We start from the raw sequence: 20,556 nt of genomic DNA on the forward strand, positions 1-20,556 counted from the left end.
ATACAAAACACATTTTCTAAAATTCACCATATAAAGAGAGAACTGTGTTGAAGGATGATATTATTTCATTCATATTTGAGAATAGCTTATATTACATTGAGCATATCCCATTTATATTCACTCTGTGTTCACTCTGCAAAGTCCACTCAAAATGCCTTTCAAAGTTAAGAAGTGCTTTATGCTACCAGAGGATATTTATTGTGTGGCTTGCATCAGTGGTTTTGTGACAACTCCTGTAACCAATTAGGTAATTAACCATCTGCACAAGGGTGCTGTAATTTCAAAAGTTTTAAAAAAAGAGTGTCAATTTAACAAGCCTCTGGAGTAGTCAAGGTCACACTGTCTATATCGGCTTATAAGAATTCACGCAAGGATAAAAGAAAGATGTTTTACTATGTCTGAATTCCTTTGAAGATAATAATATTGACTCTGGGGGAGCTCATGTAAGGAATATCACTAGCACTAGGGCCATGCAGGACCTCCCCTTAAAAAAAAGTAAAAAAAAGTTTGAGGTTTTTTTTCACAACCCGTTGTAAGCAATCAGGCAAATAGAAGCTTGCAGTCGTGCAGTGCACAGGCTTTTCTTTTTTGAAGGCAGAGAGCAATGCTCAGTCTACTGACAGGCGAACTAGAAGACACACGAGAAGTCAGGGCATATTCTCATAGCACTAGCAGAGGGTAACACCAATAGTGGGTCTGCTGAACCCCATTTTCACTCTCCTGGGTGTCATTGCTCCTGAATGCACATTCAACCTCCTCTGCTGCTGGCAGTGAAGAACCGCAGATGCACTCAACCACAGGCTTTTCAACTCTGCATCTTTCTCAACACTTGCACCAAAGCGCTACCTACGGGAAGAGGAAACACATGTTTTATTGACAGAACTGCAGGTGGTTTAAGTTTGATTTTCTGGTGGACTTGGAAGGTATTTTTTTGTTAGTTTGTTTTTGTTGCTTTTAGGTTGTTGTTTTTTTGTCTGGTTTTCTGGGAGGTGTGCTGTCGTTGGAGCCAGTATGTTTTCTATTTTTGTGGCATGTTTGGCATTCATCCCGTTGAGTTCAGGGCAGGCTCAGGTTGCCACACAGACTCAGGGACAGAGCCAGGGTGAAGGGCAGGACAGCTCTTCCACCCCGTGGAGGCAGGTGATTCAGTGGGAGAACAATGGCCAGGTTTTTAGCCTACTGAACAGTGGAGCTGAATACATTCCTGCTGGAGAAGGGACCCAGGACAGAGGTCCGAGGGTGGTTGTGGCAGATTCTCGTCCACGCTCTTCACGCAGACCTCAAGGAGGCAATGTCCGCAGACAGGCTCCTTCAAGAGGATCCTCTGAAACTGTCCGTGGACAGGCAAGGCATCCTTTTGGCTTTGGACAAGTGCCTGATAATTGGAGACAAACCACAGGTAGCACTGGAAGTAGCCAATTCCAGGGATCCTCTAGCAGTCGCTTCCGGCCATCTACAGGCTCTTCCTCAGTATCATCATCCTCTTCCTTTTCTTCATCTTCATATAACATACCAGCCTACCCACAGTACCCGTTGCCTCAACAGCCTCCTTTCCAACCAGTGCCTTATGACCCCAGTTTCGGGGATGTACCAGTCAGGAGCTACGAGCCCCCCTTTCAGCCTGTTATTGGTGGAGCGTATGGTGGAACAGGATATGGCACTGGACGAGGGTATACTGGAGGTATATATGGAGGTGGTTTGGCCCCTGTGCTCCCAGGCTCTCCGTCTGACTTTACTGATGATGGCTATCATTACTACCAGTCATATGGCTACGCATCCAATCCTGTGGTGCCTGCACGTGCTCCCCAGCTGCCATTTGCTGATGGTCTGGACCACAGATACACTCACAGTCTCTTCAATGAGGAATCTGCTCCTGCCATTCCTGCCCCTGATGCCAACCAGGCCCCTCCTGTGATAGTAGACAGATCAGGACCTGCTAATCAACCGCCAGTCAGGAGCCCCCAATATGAGCAGTTTCCTCCATTTGGAAGACCCCAGCCTCCCTTCGTACAATCCGTTCCCTCAGGCAGAAATTCTCTAAATTCTGCCGTTGAAAACCCTAATTCGAATGGTGTTAGTGTGTACCGACCAAATCAGAGAGGTAAAGTATGGTTTATTTTGGCATTGATAAACTAACACAGTGTATCTTTCATTGACCACTTTGGTTAGCGCATTTAGCTACATCTTAATAATATTAAACTAGGCTGTGACACAAGTGAAATGGCTTTAGATCCAAGATTGTGTTTGGTTTTCACGGAAATCTTGAAGCACTTATTATATTTGACATTTTCAGTTCAAACAGGGCACATGTTCAGTTCTAGGCATTCACCCAAGGTATTTCAGTCTGTGAGGCAAAAAATGAAAAGCTGGCCATCTGATCTCTCTTGTTGCTCTAGATATGAATGCAAAATATGCAAGACCGAGAATAATAGAAAGGCCACCACCCTTTCAAGTACACCGTAAAGTTTTTCCAGTCATCTTCTTCCATGTTTATCAGAAATCTGAAGTAATCGGAATGAAACAGCTGTTTAAAATTCAACATCTTTCAGTTTACAAACAAAGAAAAGTCGACACAAGGTTCATCTTTTCCCACTTGTATGGTTATTGAAACCAGGTGCCGAGCAAAGCCTGCCAATGTACAGAGAGCAGACACAAGAAACCCTGTGTTTTGTGTGGGGGTGTGCTGTGCTTCTACAAAGTGCACTGGTTCATGTTCGTGTGGAGTTTAGTAATGATGGTGGTGACCTCATAGGAGGGGGCTGGTGACGGGGTGTTGGTGGCTACCTCCTGGGTTTGATGGCAGTTGAGGGGAAACAAGGGAGGGTGATACAGTACTTCACCACTCCCTTAGGGGAAGGGAGAGTGTGGAAAGTCCCTGTAACACATGGGGTCCATTGCTTCAGCTACAGGAAATCAAATAAATATTTAGTAAGAGTCCTCGGGGGAAGTATGAGGAGGGTCAAAGCATGCAGTGAACTGTCTTTGAAATGTTTATTTGCCATAGGTTATGATTTCTTTTAAACTATTAGCAATTAATAAGACCCATTTTCATAAATTATTACAGTATTGTTCTCAGTAGGTAAAAGTTTATTTTCAGCACTATGTAGATTTTGAAATGACTTAGTTCAATGCAAACAACATGTGTGTCTATATTCTGCATGCCAGAAGCTGTGTCTGGTTTGAATAGGGAGGAGATGAGGGCCTCCAATGAGATTCTCAGGCTGTTAATGCAGGTTTATCGTTTTGTTTTACTCAATAATCTGCCATACTGCACAGCAGTCTCTCTAGTGTGCTGTACGCCTTACAAGACTCATTCATTAAATACTCTAGAGCTGGGAGCCATTTCCAAGGCACAAAAAGCCAACATGTGTGCAGATGCCTTAGTGCCCTCAGTAATCATTGTGATAAAGATTCAGTCACTGGGAGCTGTTGAAAAGCTGACATTTTTATTGCACTGCGTCACGGCAAGGCATTAAACTGGTACAGTATCATAATAACTACTCTGATCTATAGTAAAGTTGTGTTAAAGGTGATGTAAGAAGAGAAGTGTATTTACACTGTCATTTTTAAATTCAATTGTGTATTGTATCAGACACTGTGAAGCACAGAATACACACCAAGTATAATCTGTATCAGTTGCAATAACAAAAATTCTCATTACAAATAATTTCTACTAAAATCAGTTCAAAGGTAAAATACCAAGCACATAGAGGTCTTAGGTTAAGCGGAGGTGGGCAACATGGTAAATGTCATCACTGGCAACAAAAACATGAATGTACAAATAGCTGCAGTTGTTTCTCAGGTGTTAACAGTGATTGTAGTGCACAACCACCAGCTTGAATGCCAGATAATATGCAGCCAATAGGATGTGACATACTACAATATGTTGCCCTAGAACCATATGTGCAAAATTAGAACAGTTTAACAAGTTTGTTATATTTCTTGACCCACACTGGCTATGAGGCACTTTACATGAGCCACAACCCAGGCCTAGAAAGAGGAAAGGCTTAACTCATGTCTCTGCCATCCTCAGCATATAATAAGTTTATCAAATTATGATTAAAACGGAGACGTATTTGCAAAATAAAGGTGATCAACCAAGGCCATTTACTTTATATTGCCACAAATGTGATTTTGTCTGTGTAGGCTTTGTGTGCCTCTAGTTTTGGAAGCTACTCCTTTACAGTGTTTTTGTGAATACTATGTAATCTTCAGTGAAGTTTTCTGGCAAAGAAATCTAACCCAGCTTTACCCTTATAGCTCAATATTCATATTCTCATATTCACCAGCAAAGCCTCCTACAGTCAGGAGTGAGAATAATTATACAGTAACTTGTACAGTGCTGCAGTTATTGCATTCATTACATTCACCACTATTTTCTCGCATACAAAGAAAAGATTTCAACATCTCACTAAAGTTCATCTGTAACATGCTCACTGACCACCAAAACTAAAATGTTTAATAAACATCAAAGATGCATCATAGATGCCATATTGCAAGAAGAAGTGGAAAATATAAATAAACTAATAAAGGAATATTTGAGTTTAGAGTTAACCATGTGGGTCAGATGTTGTGATTATGATTCTACATATTCAAATGAGAACACTGAATTTTAAGTATTCCAATCTTTTTGCAGTAACAGCTCTAGCTCAACATGGGAGTATCTAGAAAGGGAGACCTCATGTCTTTTATTATCCTATATTCGATGGTATAAAAAGCTTGGCAACATTCAGTTTCTTTTCTCTGTGCCCCACTTAGAGTGTAATGTGCGGCTTTGTCACATGCTGTTGAGAGTCGATCAGCTTTGGCGTCTCAATACACTTTATCCTTCTGAAAGAGACCCACTTTCACATCTCAAAAGATTAGGGGGCAGAGAACAAAGCCTTCCTAGGGTGAGGAGAAAATATTTGGAGTTGAGAGTTCTGTTGGAAAACCTCTGTGTTTCACACTGGTTTACAGTGTTTACATGGTCTGGCGCAGGAAGTCTTCCCCTGTCTTGTATGTGTTCTTCAGAGAGAGATGTCAGATGGGATATTTACACAGCCTCCTCAAAGGGAAAGTCCTTATTTAAACTTGCAAGTTGGGGGGGAAGACTCACCTGGATGTTAGATGCCAGGACATTTCTGTGTATTTTCCACAACATGCTACAACTAAACACATCATTGTGGGTCCTAAATCAAAAGATATGTTTGTTTGTTTGTTTGTTTTTTACCCCCATTGCACTCGCACTACAACATGAATTAAAGATTGCACTTGATTTGGTGATTTCCAGGTTTAGAGGTCAGAAGGTTTGACTTTCAGTTGTTTGAACAAGCTCACATTTAAATGTGCCTGGCCTTTGCGAACCAAACAGAGAGAGGTGATAAGCCATGTCACAGACCATTGCTGGCAAGTCAGGCCTGCTTTTTTTTCCTTTCAGTTTTTCTAACAGATGTGGTCAGTGACCCACTTTAAAAACAGAAGTTGGTGTGAGATCATTGTTGTTTTGCCCTGGCACATACATTACATTCTCTCGCTCTGTCTGGCTTTCTCTATGTATCACTGTTTACTTTGCTACATCTCTTAATCTTTGTCACTTGTTTTGAGAAACAAAAATAGTGAAAAACCTGGGCTGAATTGCAATCAGCCCTTCTGTAATACTCTCAGACATTTCCAAATTTATCCTTGTCCCCAGCAGGTATGACTTGTCTGTTTGTTACATTTAAGGTTAAGCTGAAGTGACATGTTCATGTCAAAATTTGTATTTTGGAAGATCACATTATATTAGCCAAGCAAGTAGGCGAGCAAGGTATATATTTTTTTCCACCTTTTAAATAAATGATACTTTATATTTAATAAGACTGACACTATAAGTACATATAATCGGGGTGAGGCTGTATACTTCTTTTTTGTTTGGGGGATTTTGTAGATAATGGATTCAGATGTAACTCTTGTGCTCTTTGACCCCTAATTCACCTCTGTCAAAGAGGCCCCTCACAGCGAAAGTATCTCATTAGAAAGCCATGATAATAATCTGGAATGCACAGTAATTAGTGGTCACTGGGTCTATAGTGTAACCCACTCTTGATCTGTGGGCCATGTTGCTGAAATTTTGCCCATTATCTCTTCCATCAACACCACTCCATTTACCTTTCTCTTAAAAAAACAAAAAAAACAAAAAACTTTGAAAACTAGGTGAACTTGGAATTTGGATTTTTTTTAAATGCATTTGTCTGCTTGAACTACAGCGAATTCATTACTACAGCATTCAAATTATATGTGTAAAAATATTTTTTGTTTCCAAATGTTAGAACTTCTTTTGTAGCACCATTGTGTGATACTGGATAACTTGGTGAATGACAACAGAGGCTGAAAACTCTATATGTTATTTCAGGTTTGCCTGACCTGGTCCCTGATCCCAACTATGTCCAGGCTTCGACGTATATTCAGAGAGCCCACATGTACTCTCTTCGCTGTGCTGCTGAGGAGAAATGTCTGTCCAGGTAAAGACATCCTATGTTTGTTTATTCGTATATTTCTTTAGTTTTTGTGCTTGTGACAAATTTTTATTTTAAAAAGCTTAACCTTTTAATGTTCAAACCATGAAATAATTACCAAATATTGTAATTTCTTTGAAAATCGAGTTTATTGATTTTTTTTTTTTAAATGAATCACATTTTAATTTCCATATATGGTTTGTAATTTGTATTGCATTTTCTACTAAATAAATTCCACAATACCCTTTTATTGTGGAATTTATTTAGTTTCTGCGGGGGGGGGGGGGGGGGGGGGGGGTGTCACTCTTATGTAGAAGTGTATAAAAAACAAAAACAAATCTGTATGTATCGAATATGATACACTGGGCATTAAGGGGTTAAGGGCAGCATTGAGCCTGTTTGCAAAAACAGTAAATGGGAACACTAAATTGTGTAGCACTTTTCATAGGCTAGAGTCCTGTCCAGGTTACACACTTTGGTTTATGCATTAACAACAAAATGTAAAGTTTTATGAAAGACTAGCATGTTTTTATGAGCTGCTTCACCTTTGGGCAGCATTAACCGGCGAGTGAACCATCCATTATTTGAACTCAGCCTTCAGGATTATATCCATTCCGTGCAATAATTTCTGAAATAAATAATGAAAAAAGTTGACTAACAGCACAACTTACATGAGCTAAATCCTGGTCCCTTTAAAAGACTGGATAGAGGCTGTCCTTACTTTCATTTCTCAGTGTTGGTGAAAAGCATCCCCTGAGCCTCAGGCCTGGGCCCTTTGACTGCCTCTGCACTAAGGACACCATTGAAATGATGGAAGTGTGTTGTCCCTGTGGCTCCTCTATTTGCTCTCTTCCCATCACAAGCACAGCCATCCCTCAAAGCCCTTTCATATCCTGCTTGAGTCTGCAGCAATCACCCACAGATGGGCTGTTGTAATTTGCCATACACTCCAATGTCAACAACAGTCACAAGATGAATGGCTTAGATTTTCAGTGGTATTGTGAACTCGAGGTTGTGTCTCCTTTTTCGCACAAAAAGTTAATTGTGTATAGGTTGCGTTTTTTCCCCCCACTGCCCATGTTGAAACAGTGTGTTTGGAGAGATGGTTTTAATCTGTAGAATGAATTATTTAGTAACTATGCTCCTGCCTCGAAGATTTTCAGTTGGGCTCTTTTTTCCTTGTCTTAGTTATGAGAAACAGACGTGCCTGCATCCAACACTTCCCCTCATTTTTGTCTTCATGTATATGTGCACAATTTAGCTCTGCCTATACCTCTGAGACCACTGACTATGATGTGAGGGTCCTGCTACGATTTCCACAGCGAGTGAAGAACAAGGGAACTGCTGACTTCATGCCGAACAGGCCACGTCATACCTGGGAGTGGCACAGCTGTCATCAGTAAGTGCTTAATAATGTACAATAGTGCACAGCAGATTTCCAGATTCAGTTGAATGAATGCATTTATTTTAAACAATATATTTAAAATATGTCCTCATTGTTTTCTTAAAATTGTCAGTTTTAATTATTTCAACTTCAATTAAGAGAACATTTTTTGTTCTTTGTGCATGAGAGACAGGTACATACCATTAAGAATAATAAGAAATCCTTACAAGGATTAGTTGCTAAAAATGTAGAGTCGGAGAAGTATCAAATACGAATGGTTAATTACACTGAATCCACCAAAGCAAGAATATTCATCACACCCAAGCAAGCTGTGTTTTTGCACTAAGGAATAAAACATAAGCAACGGTATTTAACTACTGTGTGAATGGCAGTATAAAAAGCTTTATTGCCATATGGCCACATGAATGGGTATAGGACTGCATATCCAACTGGGACACCTAAAAGATTCTTTTTCAGTTTTTCAGTGCGATGTGAGGTCAGCTGTCTTGGGTGTCACACTATCATGAAAACTCTGTGTTGTAGCCTATATGATCACTTCATAAATAAGGACAGACCTTGAGCTGGTTGACTAAAAAAGTCCTGTTTCACTTTCAGTAATCTGAGGTTGGTAACCTGTGGAGTCCAGAGCCAAGCCACATTACACAAAAAATAATGGAATACAGCTGTGTTGGTTTGACCAATTTGACAAACAGAACTTTCACTGTCTTTCTCAGTACATAGAACTTATATAGAAATATGTCTTTAAGAGATATTAGGGAACTCGCTAATCTGATCGCCTCATGAAGACTGCTCTAGAGACTAGGTCCCCTAACAACATAAGGTTGATAGCCTCCTTAGGTTCTCAGATGAGATTCTGGACATACTAACAGGGCCTTGGCTGAGGACCCCAGGCTGCCACCTGGCAAAAAAGGTGTTAGATGATCTTTGCTATACTTTAGTGCAAGTCTAGTCTAGAATGTCTAGAATGTGCCTCAAAGTCTGCCAATTAAATCTTCAAATCAAGTCTAAAGTTAACCAGTAACTAAGAAGCTAAAATAGAAGTCATGTCCAGCTGGCTGCTGCATTCTGGACAAGCTGGAGTTTATTTAGTGTATATATATAAATTAAGCTGACTAAGATCAAATATTTATGAGAAGTAATGAAGGGGTGATTTGAGACATATTATTCTTTTCTTATATTATATTAAATGAAGGCTTTTTTTTTTTTAAATCTCCATTTCAACAAGTCTGCTTGCTGACACAGGATCAAGGCTCTCCTTACTTTTCTCATCTTAGAGGAATGTTGACTGGCCGTTAGGAGATTGGCAGTGTTGTTGCTGCTTGACATCAGTCTACATTTACACAGTGGTTCCCAAGAGGCAGAAAGCCAAGGCAATCATTCCGCTGACTGTGTGATCAGAATGACAAATCAATCAAATTTTCCTGTCAATCTATGACACCAGATCAAATTTCTGCTAAAGTATGATAGCACAGATATGGGTTACTGGGACAGAGTGTTTGGTTACAAAGAAGCCTCTTTAGGGGAAGAAAATCTCTAGCCCAGATTCTTACAATAAACTTTCCTGCCCTACATTTTTGTCAAATCAAGTGACAGTTGACAGTTTTGCCTTTCATTTCATCCACTCCTATTTTTTGCACACAGGTATGAAAAAAGGAGCTCTCTCTGAGCATCAATTGTTGTAAAATGTTGAAATTCTGTATCTTTTTTTTACACGAATGAGAACAAAGAAATCCAGATAGATCATGTTTTTATTCCAGTGGTGAAAGAATCAGAAGTTCATTAAAACTGTTTGACTCATTTTTCACTAGTTACTAATAGAATTCTTCAGCCTGTGCTCTATTTATCTCACTCTCATATGTTACAACTGTATTAAGCTATGTGACCTTTTTGGTCAAAGATTACAGCCACTATTTATGCAGGTGCTTTGATGTATGTCTTCATATCCTGGTCCTCCACATTTTGGAAGGCAAATGGCAGGCCACTGCTAAATAGTTCTCAAAGAACCTACTGTAATTCCTGTGTTTTATAACCCTCGCTCTGATCTGAGGAACCCTCAAAGTCTTGTTTGTTGCTAGACGAGTGGAAAATGACTCACAACTAAGAAGGATTGGAATGTTTTGTACATTACCAATACAAGCTATTCTTGTTAAATCCCCTATATGTCCTTCCAACACTACATTCCCTATAGTTGACATAGTCAATAAGGGGATCCAAAAATCAAAAGAGGAGAGGGACCCTTCCAGGCATCTCGTCATCCAGCTTTGCTTCCTGCACCCTTTCTTTCTATTTCACAAACACATACACACACTTGCTGAAGATAATCATCTCAAGACTGCCACTGAAATGAATGCCAGTTCCAGGAACACAAACAAATGCTGTGTTTCAGCATTCCAGGCCTTCAAGTTCCCTCCTTGTTTTATACACAAATGTGAATGTATGCACTCACACAAATTGCGTGCGTACCCATTTACCCCCCAATAAAAAAACAGGATATAAACAGCCACAGTCATCGATATTTGTACGCCAAAAGAGACAAAATAGTAATTTATGGCCTGAGTTAGAATGAAGACAGTGTTTAGCCTTAGATAACAACAGACAGGTTTCTACCTGAAATCATTCCCTAATTGGTTGGCTCTTCTATGGAACAAATGAGTCGTTGAATGGTCACTTGCTCCATCAGTGGAAAGTACCCACTTTTCCTTCCAAGCCATCCTTCAATCTTTAATGACTGTTCCAGTAAAAGCTGTTGCTGTGTTGAAACACAGGCTATGAAGTAAGGCAAAAGGGCAATATTTATATAGTCTGAGTGTCTGAGAGTAACGGATCCAGTGCTTACCTCACCCGCTATAGCTACAGTCTCCACCACGACGAAGCAATGGAGGAACTTAGCAATGATATAAAAAAAAATATTACAACTACTAATTTAAGTGTTTCCTGTAATGCATAATGTATTGATTGTTTGTTTTTTTTTTAATTGGCATAGGCTTTTTTATTATTTGAATTTAGTTTTCCCCTACATTCTCCATATTAGACTACATCTATACATTAATTAATAGTTTTATAACTGTAGCTGCTTAGAATATAAATCTTGCTGCTATAACACTGTATCTGTATAACGAATAACATCATGTAAAGAAACCCATCAACTACTCCTTAAACTTATCACTGTGTTCCAGTGCTGGTGCAGGTATTTTCTTTGTAATTTATTGTCCTTGAAAACAGAACCATGTAAACTCAAGTTAAAGAAAATGCTTTAAACTTGTATATGTAGGAACATAAAGAAAGGCAACCCCCCCCCCCCCCCCCCCAAAAAAAAAAAAAAAAGTGAAACGAATTTGGCAAAGAATGCGTATTTCTATTTTTTATGTTTTAATAACTCAGTTCTTGCAAGTGTTTTGCAAAAATCCATCAAAATAGTGACCCAGAAGTAGGGTTTCCTCATCAACATCAAATTATGTTGTCACCTTTCAATGCAAATATGCACATGCCTGCTTGCACCACAATTATGTGCACAGCATGCTTGTAAAAAGCGAATAGCATCCTGGGTCACTTTGACATTTGGAAGATGATCAAGCCACATAGCAGTTAATATTGCAGATGATTTCAAATGGACCGGCTCATTGACAGAGTCATACACTAAGAGCCACTCGGTTGATGTTCCGGTTCAGTTGAGATGATCAGTGGTCATGTGCATCCAGGCTTTCCTAAGCTGCTAAAGCTGTGCAAACACACGAACACAGAGGCATAGCAATGTGTTCATACTGTGACACACAAATGACACACATTGATATGTGCATGCACGCTTAAAAATAACCATGCTCAAACAAAAAAAAAAGCGTAAACACCAACTCACACCCACACACACATGCAAACACCTCTGATCTTGCCGATTTGTACAAGCTAATTAGTAACATTCATACATCATTAGGGTGCTAATACCTTGCTTCAGCAATGCTTTATTGTTGTCATTAATTAGTATCATTACCCTTTGATGATTTATGATGTGTTCAGTCAAGGTGCAACGTCAGTTACAAAATGTTAACAGCTGAGGTCACCGGGCTGAATAGACAGTACATCAATTCAGTTTTTGTCTTAGAAGTTTAAATTTGAATTACCTAAAATTAAGCAAAGAAGGCAAAGCAAGTACAATAGCAGCATAACGGCATTAATAGACTAATTGTAATTTCTCCTATGACACTTTACCATGGAGATACACTGTGTAACTGCTAATATTAGCATTGGTTTGAACTTTCTGATGCCCACTTTGATTGTGTGTTTGCTCATTCTGACAGACATTACCATAGTATGGATGAGTTCAGCCATTATGATTTACTTGAGGTCAGTACTGGTCGTAAAGTGGCGGAGGGACACAAGGCTAGCTTCTGCCTGGAGGACACCACATGTGACTTTGGTCACCTGAAGCGATATGCCTGCACTGCTCACACTCAGGTAATCCAAGAAACAAAATCAGAAGTGGATATAATGGCAATTATTCTTTGGTGGTTCACATCATAGTTATCAGGAACCATGCCAATATCCATCCCCTGTAGGTATGCATTTTGTGACTAGTCCACTTGTAAAAATGAAATAAACATATCAGTGTTTCACCAATACATAAATCTGACAATTGATGTATTAGTAAAAAATGGTCCCTGATGAAATTTAGCTTGTTGATGTTACATTAGCAATAAACTTCTATGCTCTGTTCATGTTTATTAGATAATCCGATCATATTCACTTTTTGACCATTACAGCTGTTTTTGGCATAGATCAGTATTCCTTACAACCTCTCTTTTTGCCTCTGTTTCTTCAGGGTCTGAGCCCAGGCTGCTACGATACTTACAATGCTGATATTGACTGCCAGTGGATAGATATCACTGACATCCAACCAGGAAACTATATACTAAAGGTAAGAGTCAAGTGAGACTCAGACGTCCATGGGCATGGCAAGTTAGCAAGCAGCACAGGAGTACATTTCATAGAGTGAGAAAGGGTCAAGGCCACCAAAACAAATTGATCCAGGTCATGAAGTTTTTAGGTTTCTTGTTATCTGGAGTTTTTCAGGTTGCAGCACCTTATGGTTCAGTGCCACTGGTTTCCCATCTATCATATTGTCTGTTGTTCATGCATATTTTATTTAATCAATATTGCTCCAATGTCCACACAAAAAGATCTATACATTCAGTTGAGAGTTATTCATAATGCATTTAAGAATATTTTATTCTCATCTATACCAGCGCCATTGTTTGCAGCCAGTGTTTGCAATGATTTGTGTTTATGGTAAATTGTAATCTTCCCTCTTTGTTTAATCTCCAGCTCCAGGTTAATCCCAAGTTCTTGGTGCTGGAGTCAGACTTTACCAACAATGTGGTTAGGTGTAACATTCACTACACAGGACGGTTTGTTACAACGAAAAACTGCAAGATAGCACAGTAAGTAAGACAAAATGTACGACATTAATTCACTGCGAGGTTAGTTATTGCATTTGTAATGCTCTCCCAATTTAAAGACATTTCCCTGGAAAGAAAATGCTTTTGTTAAATGGAAACTGAAGTGAAAACTTTAAATCAGGGTTTGTGTCACTTTCCCACCACTGAGTTGCATTAAATCATATGATAAGGTGGCGGCTGAATGCAACTATCTGAAGAGCTGCACAGTGTTTTGAAGTACTTAGTGGACTTAATGGGTTCGTGGTTGAAATATTTGATGATTTAATGAATTATGCTCTCATTCTCCCATTAAGATTAAGAGCCTCTGAAACTTTGATATTCTCCCTCAAAGGGAGATGTAGGGGTGTTGAACTTGTTAATAGTGCTATTAGGAAGTGTATCATTGCACTCTGAATTACTATCATATCCTCTTGAAAAGACTTTATATAAAGAGGTTTGAGTGCTCCAACGAATCTCCCTTTGTTACATTGGTGCAGTGAAACAAAACCTTAAAATATGTTTGCCAAAGCATATTCACACTAATAAAAACTGGATATAATAGCAAACTATAGTATAATAGTTTTTTTAACTGCTGATACCAATAAAAGATTTGTATGCTGCAGTCAGGTGCTAAAACTCCTGCTGTCATAGATATTAACATATCAAGTGTCCTTATCTGCACTTTTTCTATCTTTTTCTTTATCATCACTTTATCTGTGATCACATAAAAGAGATGTCTATAGTTACATTTTAATCCAAATGACATGATTTATGTAAGTATATTTTGTAGCACTACACTAAGAAAGGGTTATTGTAATAAAACTAAAGTGCTCATTTTAATCATGTTTTATTAGCAGAATGGTACTAAGCTTCAATAAGTGCTAGTGTAGTTTGTGCAGCATTGAAGCAGCATAATGAAACTTAGTAAAGCTAAAGTTGCCTGTCAAACTTTAAATTTAACCACTGAATTACAGTTTTTGTGATGATGACAAAAAATGTAAATCTTGCTGAAAATGACAGTTTTTGAGGGCTCTCCTCATGCTAGGGCTCTGGCACTTATTTCTCTTCTTCAGCTTACTTAAAAGCAGTACACCTTGTTCTACAGCCAAGGACTACATACAACTATATTGGGCACATGAAGTTACAAGCTACATTTAAAAGACCAAGTCAGTGTAGTATTTGGCTGAGTACATGGAAGCTTATCCTCGAAGCTAATCAGCTTTTAGAATAACATTAGAAGTAGGTGAAATAAAGCCTCATTGTACCTCAGCTACTCTATCACAAACCAAAGTAGATGATGGACCACCAGTCTCTGTCTCAAAAGACAGTCATAAGTCATGCAGTTTTTTTTATTCAGTTTATATAAACGGAGCAGTAAAAGGTTTAAATTAGATTGTTTAAAGTAAACTGAAAATCAGCATTTTGTGAGTTTTGCATCTGACCACGACTCACACTGTCTGCCAATTTTACTTCAGGCTGCAGATGCAAACAACCCCCAGACGGCAGAAAGAAAACAGAAAACAGTCATTTAGATAATATTATTGTGATAGCAGGTTTGAACCTCACAATCTTAATTTGTTGCACAGAGTTTATACCTTAAAAATCTTTTCAAATAGCATTTACTTTATTAAGCTAGCTGGATAGCTGACACATATCCCCTTTCATAAAGCTATTATTCTAATTCAGAACAATTCACTTCAGTTCACAACAACAGTCATTTCAAACCTCCCAGCACCTCAAAGAACTACAGACAAAACTTAAAGGTAGAGTACATTTACAACTGTCTCAACACTGTGAAATCCTCATGTCAACACAACTAATCATTCATGAAGGTCCTAAATATGTATGCATTAATGAGTGTGAGAAAGATACAGCAAAAAGGAAAGTAATGGTGGTGACAGAGCATCTCCAAATTTCCCGTCCCAAGAATGTAACACAGATGTTGTTTCTTATATGTTTGTCTTACAGGTCTTGATCAGACACTGGAAGGCTGCCACATTAGAGTGACCCTGATCGCTATTCCATTGAAATGTGAATGGAATCCATTTCTTGTTTGTTCATTGTTGCCGTTTGTCTCTGCTTTTTGCACTGCTTTGGGATCCCAGGCAGACAAAAAAAGCATAGGTTCCACCAGCAATCAGATTGCACTGAGGTAGTAGTACAAGTATGCACTGCTGCATAATGCATATCGCATGTCAGTATCCCAATAATGAACCAACAGTTCGCATCCCTGTAATCTGTTCTATAATATTGCCCACCCACTTACATATCTCATATTGCCACGGTACCAGTCTGGCTTGGTTACATGCTAGGACACATCACTGACTTTCAAAGAGGTGTTTATGTTTGTGTATATCCACACAAACATCTATGCTGTGCCACCCCCGCAGAGTGGCTTTGTTTGAATTATAAAAAGCATGAAATGGTGCCCATGCTGAAATGAGTGTTCCAGACAAGTCAGGGTTCAGCTGGAATCCAACAAATAAAATTAGGGGACAAAGTCTTCCCAGGTGCATTCATCCATGCAGTGTGGGGGCAGACAGAGATGCCCAGTGACTCAGAAGAACTATAATGTGTTAGTTTTTTCTCTTTCTCTCTCTTCACTGCCTCTGTGGATCAGGCTGGAATCCTGTGACTCTCTGGGCACATCCTGTTTAATGTTGTGTTAACAGCAAGAGGAAGACAGCAGGTCATATTTTCATTTGGCAACATCAAATTTGAAGTCAGCAAAAAAGACAGACTGTCAGTAGCAGACATAGTTTTCCTCCAAAACCTCAGATATTTCAGTTATGTCCTCTTTTCTCCTTTCTTATTTCAGTTTAACAGTAACAGGAAGCTCAGCTGGCAGAAATAACAAATAAGATTCACAAGCACTATGCTTACACTATCTTGTGATCTCTTCTTCAATCAACAGCACTGGTCAGATGATACATAGGTCATCATTACCATGTGAAGAATGTGTATACAAATATTCCAGAGATGCATGTTTTTAATAATAGATATTATTTTGTTATATCCATTTTGATCTGTTACTGTAATTGTGAATTCAGTGAATACCTATATTTTTTCCTTTCTTGATAATCTGAATTATTCAACTAGTATATGTTGTTGGAAAAAAGACAAACTACTGCTATGCCTTAATATGATAATGCAGAGTGCCAGAAAGCTGTCACTACCTACCTCTCCAACTCATGAGCTGTTGTTTTGAAATGATATCCCTGCAGTGGTTTACAATGGCTGCCTACCAATCTGTTACAACACACAGGAAAAAACCATAAATCAACTGGCAATGTCATTGAGCACGCACTCCAAATTATGACTTTAGAAAAATAGCTTTAGTCCTTCTGGATCTCGGTCCTGGTTGATTTGACAATAAATGCTGTGTGTATACTATCTATACTATCTAAGGATTAGATTTGTTTACAATAAAGACAAACAAACTCATATTTTTTTAACTGAAGTCAGTAATAGCTAGCATTTTTCCATAATACCATTAGCAAACCATGGTTAGATTTTCTACATTCAGCCATGTGCTACGATGAGGCAAACCAATATTTACAACTGATCTACTATCAAAAAAGCCAAAAAGAACATAATTTATTTTTTCTCTTGCTGATGCAATTTCGATGATTGATTGTACTTGATTGTACCTAAGAGAAAACTTGCTTATTTTTGCATATTTGTGCGCGTGCACACTACAATAGAAGTTGCCCCATGTTTCGCCAGAGGTGCATTTTTTATTGTGAAGCAGCAACAGTAGCAAATGTTCTGTAAGCAGTAAGTTAATAAAGCATAGATATAGTGTAGAGAGAGTGAAATGTGAGGATATGCAGTGAGATAAAATTACAAACAATAATGCTGGATTACATGCATGCATGGTTGCCTGTGCATGCATGTAATGATATAATTGGATTTAAGCACAGACTTACAGACCCTGCCACTAACAATAGCAGTACTTATATAGAGAGATAAATACATAATGTAAAAAGATTAAATGGGTTTTGCACACAGTATTTCAGTCATAAGTAGTGGCTGAACTTGGGTTTCATAACTAGAACATCTTACATGTTACTTTAATATTTAAGTTTATATTTTTTTTTTTTTTTTTGGGGGGGGGGGGGGGAGAATCTGGTTTCTATTATGTAAGTGTTGGCCAAATGACAAAGCACCAAAATGTGATTTTTACTGTTATTTTTTTGTGTGTGTGTTTTCAAGCTTTTCATATCCAAATTTTTCCCCTTTCTGTGCAGGTCTTTCATATTGTTCTATAAAAGCTTAGTTCTTTAATCCAGTCTGTAGATCATTATCGTACTGTACACTTACCAAGAAAAATCCAACAACTTGTGACTCTGACATTCGGTGGAGCAGTAGCTTATCTGTAGGTTAACATGCAGCATTTTTAACCTGTTTTGAGGCTGTGCCGTATTTTTCTAACAGTGAACACCTGTCAAAAATGTCTTGTATAATAAAAACATTTACATGTTTGCTGTGTGCACATAAGGTTGATTATATGCACTGCTCTTACAGCAATAGTTGACTGTGCTTCATGCAGCAGGTTTGCATGTGAGCTCACATGTAGCATGTGTCACCTGATCTAAGGGAAATGCTCTATGACAAGTGTAACAAGCTACTGAATTCACCTCCTTCGTAAGAGATTAGCTGTGATATGTTTAATGCACAAAGGCATTTTCCCAAGTACTGCATGTTATTTTGTCAGGCATAATTCTGGCTTGGATGCAAATCTGACCTTTACAAGTAAAGAAAAATACACCCTCCATATAAGATACTGACAAAAAACAAATAATGAATGCAGCTGCATGGTGACACCAAATGAATCAGTCACGTAATCAAAAAACAAACTGTCGGCTCGTAGTGTTTTGAGCGGAAGAAATGTTTCATCACTTATCCAAATGACTTCTTCAGTCTCAGCTGAATCCAGTTTCCCCAAACTTATAAACAGTATATTTGCATAATGACTAAAACTAGTACACTGACGAACAACGGACTGTGAAGTCAGTTTCTTGATCAATAATATGCAAATTGATCAACAAACACTGATCAATGACAATTGATCAATGGTCATGAGTAACATTCACAGAGAGTTGGGGAATGGCTGCAATCACAGCGAGATGTAAGATGGTGTGATTGTCCAAGATGTGTGCATCCTCATCATTAAAAGTGTGGCCATTGGCCTGTAAGTGTAAATAGACTGCGGAGTCCTGGTCTGACGAGTAAGCTCTTCTGTGTTGTGCCATCGACTTAGCCAGAGTCTATAAATCATGGGAATTCTCTTTGCACTTAACACTATATTCCTCTGTTTGTGTCGGGGGACCGGATTCTTGGGGTGGACCAATTTTTGGGACAGCGTGTTTTGGGGTTTGCAAGCCAGGGAGTTGCAGAGTTCAGAGAAAAAGTGTCTCAGCTCTTCCAATACTCCTGACACATACGGGATCACAAAGAGTTTTCACAAGTGTGTTTGCTTTTGGAACTGTGTCTTCATTCCACCTACTTCACATACAAGGCTCAGTTCTACAGGCAGAAACATGGGTGTGCCATGGGCTCCCCAATTTCACCCATCTTGGCCAATTTGTACATGGAAGAACTGGAAAAGAGAGCTTTGCTATCCTACCCTGGAACACCACCAAGCCATTGATTCAGATATGTGGATGACACCTGGGTGAAAATCAAATCTCAGGATGTACCACATTTCACGGATCACATTAACTCGGTGGACCAACACATCAAATTCACCAGGGAGGATATGAAAAGTGGCAGGTAGCCTTCTTAGACTGTGAGATTTCCATCAGTAATGGGGGACATCTAAAAGCTGACGTGTACCGTAAACCTACGCATACGGATCAGTATTTAAGGCCTGACTCTCATCATCCACTGGAGCATAAACTGGGAGTCATCAGGATGCTACAACTCAGAGCGAACATTATCCCCACTGACACAGCGGCCAGGGAAGCAGAAGAACAGCACATCAAGAAGGCCCTGAGTAAATGTGGTTATCCCATCTGGACATTTGTCAAAGCTGGAAAGGCACCTAAAGAAAGCTCCAGCCGATCCAGGAGAGAAGGACAACTGCTGCCCAAGCGAAAACCTGTAGTGATCCCGTATGTGTCAGGAGTATCGGAGCAGTTGAGACGCATTTTTTCTAAACACCAGGTCTCTGTGGCTTTTAAACCCCAAAACACGCTGTGCCAAAAATTGGTCCACCCCAAGGATTGGGTCCCCCGACACAAACAGAGTAACATAGTGTACACTGTCAAGTGCCAGGAGGACTGCCAGGATTTATACATCGGGGAAACCAAACAACCTTTGGCGAAGCGGATGGCACAACGCAGAAGAGCTACCTCGTCAGGCCAGGACTCTGCAGTCTATTTACACCTACAGGCCAGTGGACACTCTTTCAATGATGAGGATGTACACATCCTGTACAGGGAGGAACGCTGGTTTGAGCGCGGAGTCAAGGAGGCCATTTACGTGAAAAGGGAAAGACCATCTCTGAATCGAGGAGGGGGCCTAAGGGTTCATCTTTTGCCATCTTACAATGCTGTGATTGCAGCCATTCCCCAACTCTCTGTGAATGGTACTCATGGCCATTGATCAGTGGGCTTTGATCAGTGGGTTTTGGACAGTGGTTGTTGATCAATGGTCATGAGAATTTGCGTAATTAAGATTAAGGAACTGACCTCCCAGCCAATTGTTCCTTCAGTGGGCTGGTTTCAGTCATTATCTAAATGTACTGTTTATAAGGTTGGGGAAAGCTGCAGTCAGCTGAGACTGAAGAAGTCCCGAAGGTGTCCTTTCATGTCTAAATATGGTTAAACGTGATACATCATTTCTTCCTCCTCAGACAACCAACATCTTTTAACACACCCAATTTATAGTGTGAGATGGCATTATTTAACACTGAACCACCATCCTTTTACTGTTCTCACTTATCTTGGTCATGGTATTCTTAAGTGCCTGAAATGAAGGCAACTGGACTTCAGTTTCGTTTTTCTTTTTTTCACCTCTCATCAGAGAGTAGCAGGTATTTAACCCCTTTGAGAGTTGTTGGCCTACCTTGTTGCAGTCTAGTCATTAAGGGTCACATGAGCCAAGGTGGGAAGTAAGGAAAGAGTCACTACAGTCAGGAGCCAATGTGTGAATCCTTTGTGAGACATTGCTCCACCCTCCCATCCTGTGAGTTATTAAGACCACATGGGAAGGGATCTGAAGATTGTCTTATAGGTGGCTG

The 20,556-nt window shown here is 39.4% G+C and overlaps 1 protein-coding gene across 1 annotated transcript; it reads left to right on the forward strand.

Annotated features, from left to right (window-relative positions):
* Positions 1–540: 540 nt before the first annotated feature.
* Positions 541–17,785, forward strand: loxl1 (lysyl oxidase-like 1). Its single transcript, XM_085382865.1, has 7 exons — positions 541–2,101; positions 6,374–6,482; positions 7,738–7,875; positions 12,174–12,330; positions 12,695–12,790; positions 13,198–13,313; positions 15,279–17,785. Exons 1-7 carry the CDS (start codon positions 1,012–1,014, stop codon positions 15,283–15,285), a joined length of 1,713 nt encoding a protein of 570 aa, XP_085238991.1. The 5' UTR covers positions 541–1,011; the 3' UTR covers positions 15,286–17,785.
* Positions 17,786–20,556: the final 2,771 nt, after the last annotated feature.

The sequence above is a fragment of the Rhamphochromis longiceps genome, linkage group LG1 (assembly GCF_057381845.1).
Source record: "Rhamphochromis longiceps isolate RC_006_pf linkage group LG1, R_longiceps_female_GT1.1, whole genome shotgun sequence".
Classification (NCBI taxonomy): Eukaryota; Metazoa; Chordata; class Actinopteri; order Cichliformes; family Cichlidae; genus Rhamphochromis; species Rhamphochromis longiceps.

Bases quoted from the DNA above. Each gene is read 5' to 3' on its own strand.
- loxl1 (XM_085382865.1), top strand. From the start codon at position 1,012: ATGTTTTCTATTTTTGTGGCATGTTTGGCATTCATCCCGTTGAGTTCA. The intron at 7,876-12,173 runs GTAAGTGCTTAA...TCATTCTGACAG, and splicing joins GAGTGGCACAGCTGTCATCA to ACATTACCATAGTATGGATG. The intron at 12,791-13,197 runs GTAAGAGTCAAG...TTTAATCTCCAG, and splicing joins CAGGAAACTATATACTAAAG to CTCCAGGTTAATCCCAAGTT.